Genomic DNA, 11,289 nt, shown 5'->3' with positions numbered 1-11,289 from the left:
TCTCCCCGACCACAAGAACGCGTCTAGTCCTTCGATTCTGAATAAACGATCCTGCACTTGGGTCCAGCCTCCTTCTGTTCATCATGACAGTAGTAATGTTTATTATCTCTGTCTTGCTATTATAAATACTGTAGTTACATGTATTATTATTACATCATTACATTGTATTGGCGGTTTAGCTCGACCCTGCTCTCTGGTGTGTCTGGGGTTCGAGTCCTACTTGGGGTGCCCTGCGACGGACTGGCATCCCGTATAGGGTGTGTCCCCTTGCCCCCTGCGTTGCTGGGTTAGGCTCCAGCTATCCGCAACCCCGCTCAGCGCAAGCGGCTTCAGAATGTGTATATACATTGTATTATTATTATTATTATTATTATTATTATTATTGTATTCTTATATTAAAGATGTTTTAGTGTATCCAAAGTGTTTAATGTTTTTATGCATAGAAAGGTAGACAATATACTAAGACAAACATCTGACAAACTGACATTAGACTAGATACCCACCATGCCTAACTATTACGACTTACGTCAAAATCTGAGTTAAAGACAGACTGAGGGCACGGAACTCATTCGTAATTCGGGGACTGCCTGTACCTTGTTCCAGGGTGCTGGAGCAGGAGATGAGATTCTAACCTGCGACTTTGGATCTAAAGGCAGTAGTTAACCACACCGTTCTTTTGTGTACGTTAATCAGGGCCGTGCAGATGGTTGTAGAGAATTATGACAACTGATCCACCACTCATGTCCGTGAACTGCACGATCTAGTTCATCGGTCACCGAAACGTCCACGTGGGGCAGAAACACTACGAAATTTAAAACACTGGGATACTAAGTAATGACGAGCAGAAAGAGTGAGGGTAATTTCAAAATAGCGCTTTCAATATGCTAGAGATAAGCTTTAAAATTGAACACGAAAATGAAACTAAATACTTTATGAATGGAATGAAACATGCGCCGTACCACAGATCGTATGCGCAGCAGGGCGGGATCGAAGCGTCGCTCACGTTCAGACGTAAACCAAAGGGGCGTGGCTCACCAGGACAGCCGTCCGGGGGTGGAACGTGATTCATGGACTTCTGCCGAAGGGGCGTGGCTGAATTCCTCACAGCAGTGCGCAGGGCGAGTGCGTACGGGAAGGAAATGGAAAGAAGTGTCCATTTAATGTAGATCTCTGGTAGATTTTGTAAGGCGTCGAGAGGGATCATATTAGAACACTGCCTACGCTGCACGGTAACATTCCGTTTTTACTTTTTAATAAGGTATGCGTGAATATGAGCTCTGGTTTCGGACCGTTTAGTCAGTCAGACCCCTACTACTAGTCAAGGCTATCTACTTCCTCGGACGCAGAAATATATCTGTGCACGCTTTTTTATATGTTTAAGAAATGTGAGATAAAAGAAACTGTGAGCTTCTACTGGAAGTGTCTGTTGCGGCTGTGTCGATATCATTGCATTGGTGGAGAGTCACGGCGGAGCTCCGGAGCCCGGAAGGCCTGCCTGGACTTTTACCGTACCGTTTACGCTCTGATTATTAAGCACTCTGTCACTATAAAAGTATCATATGGTTTTAAAGATTTTACTGTCAACTTGGTGTGTTACCACACCGTTGGTTTTACCTGTTTACAGTATGAGGAAATGAGTATTTAAAAAAAAAAAACACTTACAGTGCCAAGTGCTAAACGTGTGCTGCCCCGAACTGAACGGTAGGGGAAACGTTCGAAAATGAACGCTGTCGGTCCCATACAGGAGAAAAATGTCAACTAAAAACACCCTTAGAGAGGTGAAACGTTACTTTAACGACGTGTTTACAAAAGTTAATGAAGCGTCACGTGACGCGGCACCCGTTTCCTCGAGCGCGAACACGTCGCTGTTACAGTAAACGGTGACGTCACCCTGAGGTAGTCGTGCAGGGAGCCCCTTTCCCCCCGTGGCTCTGTTTTGCTGTCATTTCTACGTGCCTCACTCGTTATATTAATGCAGGAACGTGACACGCATTACGAGGTTGATGAGCATTGGTGGATGAGCCTCTTAACTTAACCTTGTGACCAGATTGATTGTTACCGACGACGACGATGGTGGCGGCAATGAATGAAATCGCTGTACATTTACATTTATTTTATTTAGCAGACGCTTTTCTCCAAAGCAACTTCCAATCAATGGCTACTATTGTAGTGTCATCAGCCTACACACCTTATTCACCAAGGTGATTTACACTGCTAGATACACTACTTACAATGGGTCACTCATCCATACATCAGTGGAACACACTCTGTCTCTCTGTCACTCATGCACTATGGGTGAACCTGAACAGCATGTCTTTGGACTGTGTTGGAGGAAACCGGAGCACCCATGGAGAGAACATGCAAACTCCACACAGACTGAGCGGGGATCAAACCCACATCCTCTCGCACCACCCAGGCACTGTGAGACAGCAGCGCTACTTGCTGTTCCACCATAAACAAAGTAGTTATTTTCAAGGATTGAAATTCTCAGCAGGATCTCAGCATATGTTGACATTGTGCACACATGTGGCAGGAGTAGGTGTCTGTGGATTCACCGATCTGACATGATTCTATCATTTTTATTGCTAATGCCCATCCCAGTGCAAACAACCTCAGGAATTTATTTTTGGCCTCATCAGTTAACGCTGTCATGTAGTTGGACACATACTAAAAATGAGTAGCCACACAGAAGGAAAAGAATTTGTGACATAGCTAAATGCAAGCATAGAAATGGGAAAATTAAGTGGCCGCAGATGAGATCACGCTCTGGGGTTGTGATTTTTGTCAGTTGACAGGAGATTTTGTTTTAACTCACTCATACGGGTTGGTGAGAGCACTTAAATGGGTGTGTTTCTCTTTTCTTGGTACCACAGGTGTGACGGTGTGGCTGTAGAGATGTTCAAATCCAGGAAGACCCGCAAGGGTTTGGTGCAGATGGGCACATGTGACCCACCCCAAGGCCCAGGGGTGCACATCTTCCTTCTCTGGAGCAAAGAAGGCGAGCACTATCTGTCCCACACTGAGGAGGGACAAGTGACAGCTGAGGAGCTGTTAATCGAAATAGCCCAGCATATCGGTGAGTAGCTGTGTATGTGCATGCGTGTGTTGTCATGTCACCGTGTTTGTCTAATCTGCCTTCCCCTCCCCCAGGTGTCACTCCTTTGTGCCACAGTCTGTTTGCCCTGTATGACCCTTCTTCGAAGTGCTGGTACAGTCCAAACCACACCTTCACCACAGAGAAGCAGATTGGCCTGGTTCTCCATTACCGCATGAGGTGTGTGTTTGCATGTGTGGGATTTACGAAAGAGCTTGATTTGGGTGCGTTTTTGTCACTGGTGCTATTTTTCTGCTTTTGCAGGTTCTACTTTCGCAACTGGCACGGAATCAGCGAACAGGAAGGCCCCGTGTTCCGCTGTTCTCTACGCACGGCCGAAAACAAGGCGCTACATCAGAGGGAGAAGATCACGGGCACACCTCTTTTGGAGCAGCCCTGCCTTGAATACCTGTTTGCTCAGGTGAGTGCTACACACAGGTACCCCTATGTGATGCTTTTATGATCATATTTTACAAAGCATTTGTGTCCTTCTAGGCAGAAAATGTGCTTACATGTATCTAGTGCATTTAAAGACCACTCTCCATATATTCGTGCTTGCGTGCTTCAGGCCAAATTTGACTTTGTCAATGATGTGGCGTCGCTGGACGAAGTCCAGGAGGAGCAGGAGCTTAGTCGCTTCAAGAGTGAATGTTTGGGCATGGCGGTGCTGCACCTGTGCCAGCAGGCCTTACAGTCAGGCTGCACACTGCAGGATATGGCCAAGAAGACCAGGCAAGATGACTCTGTCCACCTGCATTTCAGCATTTTTTGTAGCCTTGCTAAAAATGCTGCTAAGAGCTAACTTGGATCTTGTGTCTGTGTGTGTGTGTGTGTGTGTGTGTGTGTGCTCGCTCCTTCCAGATACTTGCAGTGCATCCCACGCTCCTTCGCTATGCAGATTCAGCGTGACAACTTCCTGACCAAGGTGCGCATCCGCCGTGTCTTCTCGCAGTTTGTGCGCAGCTTCCAGCTACACACGGTTGGCACGGGCCGCCTCACCCAGCAGGACATCATGTACAAGTATGTGGCTACCCTGGAGCACCTGGCACCCCACTTTGGTACCGAGTCTTTCACCATCAGCCGCCTCACCATCTCACCTGATGGAAGTAGCAGCAGTGGCTCCGTTGGCATGAGTCCTGAATGGAGCAAAGGTTCGGAGGTCACCCATGAGGTCATGGTGTCCGGAACAGAGGGAATCAAGTGGAGGAAGGTCCAGGTGAAAAAGGATATGGTTTGGTTTTTCCTTTTTTTGCATCTACTTTTTTGACTTGTATAGAAAAAATGAGATGGTTTGGTTTGTCGTGTGTGAGAATATACGGTTAAAACCACCGTGTTTACTCCACCTCTCTGTATATTGTAAAGGTGCAGGAGAGCAGTTTCTGTGGGAATGACTACCAAGGCAGAACAAAGAGAGAAAAATCTCTCATAACTCAGCAGGCTGACAAACCCCCCACTACCTGGAACATATTTTGCGACTTCCCAGAAATCTCCCACATTGTCATCACTGGATCCACTGTGTGTGTGAACCGACAGGACAACTCCTTCATGGTGAGACAGCTGACTTGTTGGCCACTTCCTCTATCGCCACCTTCCTTTTCTCTATTTGTGCTTCAAACTGTGTTGATCAGCTGTTTTTATTTTCAGTACTGGGTTTACATCGAACTGCAGCCCCATTTTACTGCTGTAGTCCAAAAGTAAAACAGTCTGTTTGCATGTCCAGGATGTTTGTCTCGGCTCGTCTCTGGAAGCGCAATCCTTTGTCTCCCTCCTGGATGGGTACTTTCGTCTCACCGCAGATGCCCACCACTACCTGTGTCACGAGGTGGCCCCGCCCCGGGTGGTGCTGAGCTCAGCAAATGGCCTGCATGGCCCTATGCAGTATGTATTGTGCAGAGATCATAGTGCATTCATTCACCACACTCATACTAAACAGTAAATCCTAAACCCCTGCATATGTTTTAAACACACACACACACACACACACACACACACACACAAACAAACCATACACGCTGGCAGTTATTTTGTTGTCGTCATCTATGTTACACAGTAAAAGTGTATATATTGCTGCACTTGAGTCTCGAAGCTTGAATTCTTTTCCAGTTCCCTTTGACAGAAATAAACTCTCAAGCAAGTTCCTGTTACTGTAATATAAGTATTTGGCTGCCTTTTTGTTTTGTGGTTGCAAATGCATTTGAGTGTATTTCAAAAGCTCTTCTTAAGTTTCTTTTATCTGAGCATAAGTACTTGTATTATAGACATCTACAGATTATCAGATGAAAGTACTTAATTGCTGTGCTCACTTAGTCTGGATATACAAACACATTTTCATGACACTATGTCACCTTTAGGGAGGAGTTTGCTTTGCAGAAGCTGCGGAAGGAGGCGGGGGAGGAGGGTTTGTTTCTGGTGCGCTGGAGTGTTCTGGACTTCCACCGCATTATACTGACTGTTCTCAGCAAGGCACAGGTACCTACGGGTGTGCACCTGAGGGGGGTTGTGGTCAGGGCCTGGGTTTTGAAGATATGGGGGTTGGAGCAGTTATTGCTTATGAGCCTTAATTACACAGCCAGGTGAAAGGGATTCACAGTCAAAATTCAGATTTATGTTTGTTTGTGTGCATGCATTGTCCCCCAGAATGGAACACCCCCAACCCACAGGCAGTTCCGAATCCACCAAAAGGGACCCACCTTTGTTCTGGAGGGCTGGGATCGGGAGTTTAACTCAGTCAGACAGCTGACTGACAGCCTGAAGACGTGCGTGCTCAGGTCGGGGAATTGCAACTTCGTAATCAGGAAATGCTGCCTGCCCCGGACAGGAGGTGAGCATGTTCACCTATCTGTCCTTTGTAGCTATGCTTTTCTCTCTATAACCAAATGTCTATGGGCAAGACTGTATTTACATGCTATAGCTTGTGGCCAAGGCTATATTCAACACTTCTATAGTCTCTGTGTGTGTGTGTGTGTGTGTGACTGAGGACTGTTTGTTTGCATGTGTGTATTTCTGTCTGTATTTGTGGGGGCTGTTTGTACCTATATCTGTGTGTTCCTTTGGTATCCCCAGACCTGTCAAATCTCATTGTGATAAGGCAGCGGGGAGAATCCCAAGCACCGACCTACTCCCTGAACCTCAGCCAGCTGCGCTTCCACCAGATAAGAGACAAAGAGATCACGCAGGCAGGTCCTACCTGATTTAACCTGGCTCCTCCCCTCTCACCTGCTCCACACACCCCCTTCCTCTTTGTGGGTGTTAAACTGGGTACTACACACACTGTTAGTCTTGTATTCCTTGTGGCTGTAGTAATGTTTTGCCCTTGGCCTTCAGGAACAGCACCTGGGCCGGGGCACTAGAACCAACATTTACTCAGGGTGGCTGCGAGTACGGGGTAACTCTGAGGACGAAGAGGATGATAGCTACGGTGGCTGGAATGGCAACGAGGGCCGCTCCCATGACAAAGGGATCCGCGTGGTGCTGAAGATCCTGGACCAGAGCCACAGGGACATTGCTCTGGTGCGTGGGCCAAGAGACACGTGGGATCCACACCAGGATACATTTTCAGCATCTGATGGATCGCTTCCCCTTTTTCTTAGGCTTTTTTTGAAACAGCAAGCCTCATGAGTCAGGTATCCCACAGCCACCTGGTCTTCGTCCATGGCGTGTCTGTCAAAGGGTCAGAAAGTAAGTGCCCTATTCTTTGGAGCTCTGTCAAATCTCGTGTGTTTAGAACTTGGTACTGAGCACATGGTGTTTGGACGTGTTTGTGCAGTTGTGTGACAGGGAGGATCGGCGCTCCAGAACAGACACCATCCAAAACCAGTTGCAATCAACTTTTTTTTATTGGCTTAGGGACGCATAGGATGTGCATGTCTGCCAGTTGTTAAGCTGACTAGGATGCAACATTTTATTTTTTGCTAGACATTATGGTGGAAGAGTTTGTGGAGTTTGGACCACTGGACGTTTTCCTGCGACGGGAGAGGGGGGTGGTCACACCACAGTGGAAGTTCACTGTCGCCAAACAGCTAGCCAGCGCCCTAAGCTACCTGGTAAGTGTTTTCCAGGTCTGAAGATGCTATCAGCATTTATAGTAATTGCTAAAGCACACTGCAACAGACATTTGAAAATAAAGAACACAAAAAGCTAAGATGTGGCTAAGGGGTTTATATCCCAGGAAAGGAATTGCTGGATATTTCATATTCTTCATTTTTACTGGTATAATTGGTCATTTGATGGCTAACTGAAGTCTTGTCTGATGCAACATTTCGTTTCATTGCAATGGAAGCACTAATATTCTGAGAAAGTCATTATTCCAGCCAACACAAATACTGCTTAAATTATTTACTGCTGTTCTTATGAATGTAAATGTAGGGGGGGAGTGCCAAACTGCAGTCAGCTACTCGCTGTCTTTTCTGCTGTTCGCCTGTTGAAACCCACTTTTGTGATGCACTGAAAAGCATCTTCTGTGTTCCTTGCAGGAGAGCAAGCATTTGGTGCATGGGAACGTGTGCTGCAAGAACATCCTTGTGGCACGGAAGGGTCTAGAAGAGGGCACCTTTCCCTTTGTTAAACTGAGTGACCCAGGCATCGCCTTCAGTGCACTGTCCAGGGAAGGTCAGTAGTCATCTGCTAAGCAAGGCATTAATCCAAATGTACAATTTACCTTGATGTGTTAAACAACTTCCAGATTTACTGGAAGCTTAATGTGGCCATGTGATTTAACACATGAGCATCTGGTTCACCTTGCCGCAGAGCGAGTGGAGCGAATCCCCTGGATTGCCCCGGAGTGTGTGCCGAATGGGGCCCGTCCAGGCAGCACGGCTGATCAGTGGGGCTTTGGGATCACGCTGCTGGAGATCTGCAACGACGGTGATCTGCCCATGAGTGAGATCACGCTGGCTGAGGTTTGCATGCCGGGAACACCACCGTGTCCCACTCCTGTGGCATCATCCCTGACCTTTTTCAGAATTTCTTTTTTTTTTTTCTTTTTTCCTCATCAACAGAAGGAAAGATTTTATGAGACACAGAGCCACCTGCCAGAACCATCCTCCCAGGAGCTGGCCAGTTTCATCAGGATGTGTCTGAACTACGACCCTACAGAAAGGCCGTCGTTCCGCACGATCCTGCGAGAGCTGACAGAGCTGCAGTTCAAAAGTGAGTCAGCAGTGAAAAACATGGTAGTGTGGTTGTACCGTGATTCTGCTCTGAAAAAACTTGCTATAACATTATACCCTGTCCCTGTTCAGACCCAGACATCTCTTCCAAGTGCGACACCCATCCAGGGACTGATCCCACCGTCTTCCTGAAGCGCTACCTGAGGAAGATACGGGACCTGGGAGAGGTGGGTCTCTCCTCTTTTACAAAGAGGTTTTGTACTCTGCTCACTCTGCCTGAATCTTGCATTCAGTCTCTCTGACTAAACCTGTATTTTGCACCTCATATCCCAGGGTCATTTTGGGAAGGTGATGCTGTACGTGTATGATCCAGCAAATGATGGCACGGGCGAGTATGTGGCAGTAAAGGCACTGAAGCAGGAAGGTGGTGGCCAGAGACATGATGGCTGGAGGAAGGAGATTGACATCTTGAAGTCACTATACCACAGCAACATTGTCAAATACAAGGGCTGTTGCTCAGAGCTCGGTGAGATGAGGCTCTGGTATTTCAGTGTTGGTCACCCAATCAGTCTGTCAGTCATCTATGGAGAAATACAAGAATGTGAATCTCAGTCCAGGATCTGCAGGGGTTTTGTCCATGATGAGATTATGCCTTTGTGGTGTTTGTTGTTTTTACAGGTGGGCAGGTGGTGCAACTGATCATGGAGTACCTACCGCTGGGCAGCCTGCGGGATTATCTACCAAAACACAGATTTGGTGTGGCACAGAGCCTTCTGTTCGCGCAGCAAATTTGCCAGGTGAGTTTCAGTGAAGTGTGGGGGCCACTAGTGTGCTCAGGAGTAATGTGGGGTGGTAGGAACACCTGAGGGACACTTTGGGGTTGTAGGTAAGCTCTTGTGGGTCCAGCTGATCTCTAAATGATTTCTCCCTATGTGTTGCAGGGGATGGAGTACTTACACTCCAAGCGGTACATTCACCGGGACTTGGCAGCACGTAATGTCCTTGTGGAGAATGAGAACGTGGTGAAGATTGGAGACTTTGGGCTCAGCAAGTACCTCCCAGAGGGAGAAATTTACTATCGTGTCCGTGAGGACGGGGATAGCCCAGTGTTCTGGTGAGTTCCAGTGGTGATAGAATAGACCTTCCCATTGTTTACATGGTAAGCGTTGATGGGAAGTGAACACACCCCTGTGTTGCAGGTATGCCATTGAGTGCCTGAAGGAGAGCAAGTTCTCCTTTTCCTCAGACATTTGGTCCTTCGGTGTGACACTGTATGAGCTGCTGACTCACTGTGATCACCGCCAAAGCCCTCCCACGGTGCGTATTTACCCTTCATGCCATCCTGCTGCTGAGGCTGTAACCTCATCCAATTTCTCTCTTGAAGTACATAACTACATTTCCTGTGCTTATGAACCAGTGTAGAATGGCCAATACCATAGTATTTTGGAAATCATCCATCATTAGTAGGTCATTTTTGTTTTTGATAACTTAACTCATATTTTAAAATGTGATCTGTTACAGGTACAGAAGTTACTATAGAACCTGACGCAAGAGAGCAAATGTGGCTTATTGCTTGGGAAGGCTACAAAGACCAATTCACTGCCATTTGTCTTTCTTCTGCAGAAGTTCTTTGAGATGATGGGTGCTGTTCATGGTCAGATGACGGTTATGAAGCTGATTGAGCTGCTGGAGAGGCGCCGGCGGTTGCCCTGCCCACGCGACTGTCCTCCAGAGGTACCAGCCTTCAGCTCACGCACTTTCACTTTGTGTAGCATATGGATTTGTACAAACCCTGAACAACATTCTCCACTGTTTTCACTCACAGGTGTACAAAGAGATGGGGCAGTGCTGGGACGTGGACCCCACCAAAAGACCGACCTTCCAGTCCCTCATCAGCACTCTGGGTGAGATCCGCAAGACTTACCAGCAGCAGCCTATGATCCGGCTGGCCCAAATCAACCAGTGCTGATTGAGCATCCAGCTTCACTGCTAGCATGGTTGCCTTTCCAACCTACTTTACCCTGTGGCAGCAGCAGCTTGGCTCTGATCAACTACTGTAACCAAAGTCCTGTGTCTGCTGGCTCAAACCATGATGCCTTTAGCCTGTGCAACACCATGGTATGTGTTTTGCCTTGACCTTGAGGACTGCTCCTGCACCCATTCATGTTGATGGGTTCCAAGAAACTTTGACAAATGTCTGTGCAGCGTGTCATAAGGCAGTCTGGAACTGTGTTGTCCTGTAATCCACATTCTTTGAAGAGGAACTCAAAATACAGCATTTCCTACATTTAATGTGAATGAGGTAAAAAGACTTGCACATAGTGCTCATAATCAGTCACTTTTATTGTGGCTGAATAGCTGAAAAGCTAAGGACTGAACTCCAGGAGCTCATGTTGGATATCTGGGAAATGGAGTACTTGTACAGTAATCAAGTTTCTGAATTGCCTAATATGCCTCCCTCTTACCTTTATGAGCCAATGCAGTGACTCTTTTGTGCTCTCTGAGTGCTATGTCCTATTGAGATTTGAGCTATTGTTGCTTTGCATTATTACAGTAATATCAAATTGTGATGCTAAAGGTAATTTCTTGGTTTCAATAACTGTACACAAATATATTATAAATTTCAAATTCTAATATAAACTTACACTAAGTGCTGCATTATCCATGTATTATAGCCTACATAAAGATATCTAATAAAATTATTGGACAAAATGAAAAGAAATTTCATCCTGTCTTTGCCAAAGCAACAGATACGTTTGTTGTGTTAAGTTAAAGTGGTTTCTTAAATCCTTGCTTAAACCAGTATCCAAAATGTTGCATTAAATTGAAAAATGTCAGGAAGTGCGCATACAATATCGGCTGTCTTCTTGTGAATTACGAAATTGATTATCCTTATGAAAAAGCAGATCATGTGAGGGAACCAGGTGATCTTATTCACTAGAAATGAAGGTATGTTAGTATATGGTACTTTTAATGTACTGCACAGTATATTTCAGTAACATACTTGACCAGGTTAAAATAGTCCCAGTGGACCTGTTTAGGATAAAGCAAAAAAAAAATCACTCAAGTATAATTACTGCTTTTGAT

The 11,289-nt window shown here is 46.3% G+C and overlaps 1 protein-coding gene across 1 annotated transcript; it reads left to right on the top strand.

The window, feature by feature from the left end:
• The first annotated feature begins 1,070 nt into the window (after nt 1-1,070).
• On the top strand, nt 1,071-11,050 carry tyk2 (tyrosine kinase 2). The gene is made up of 24 exons (XM_018754800.2): nt 1,071-1,229; nt 2,874-3,076; nt 3,151-3,274; nt 3,359-3,515; nt 3,663-3,826; nt 3,956-4,310; nt 4,457-4,642; nt 4,815-4,972; nt 5,446-5,563; nt 5,732-5,915; nt 6,158-6,270; nt 6,419-6,604; nt 6,685-6,772; nt 7,010-7,137; nt 7,567-7,702; nt 7,841-7,992; nt 8,092-8,242; nt 8,335-8,429; nt 8,536-8,728; nt 8,881-8,999; nt 9,144-9,316; nt 9,402-9,519; nt 9,826-9,936; nt 10,028-11,050. Exons 2-24 carry the CDS (start codon nt 2,896-2,898, stop codon nt 10,169-10,171), a joined length of 3,534 nt encoding a protein of 1,177 aa, XP_018610316.2. The 5' UTR covers nt 1,071-1,229; nt 2,874-2,895; the 3' UTR covers nt 10,172-11,050.
• Nucleotides 11,051-11,289: the final 239 nt, after the last annotated feature.

This window comes from Scleropages formosus, chromosome 8, assembly GCF_900964775.1.
Source record: "Scleropages formosus chromosome 8, fSclFor1.1, whole genome shotgun sequence".
Classification (NCBI taxonomy): domain Eukaryota; kingdom Metazoa; phylum Chordata; class Actinopteri; order Osteoglossiformes; family Osteoglossidae; genus Scleropages; species Scleropages formosus.
Note: the sequence above shows the minus strand (reverse complement) of the source record. Positions and strands in the feature narration are given on the sequence as shown.

What these genes read in the sequence shown, in the direction of transcription:
- tyk2 (XM_018754800.2), top strand. Translation starts at nt 2,896, where the DNA reads ATGTTCAAATCCAGGAAGACCCGCAAGGGTTTGGTGCAGATGGGCACA. An exon ending in GAGACAAAGAGATCACGCAG is followed by an intron (nt 6,271 to 6,418) that starts GCAGGTCCTACC and finishes CTTGGCCTTCAG; the next exon opens with GAACAGCACCTGGGCCGGGG. An exon ending in CACGCGACTGTCCTCCAGAG is followed by an intron (nt 9,937 to 10,027) that starts GTACCAGCCTTC and finishes TTTCACTCACAG; the next exon opens with GTGTACAAAGAGATGGGGCA.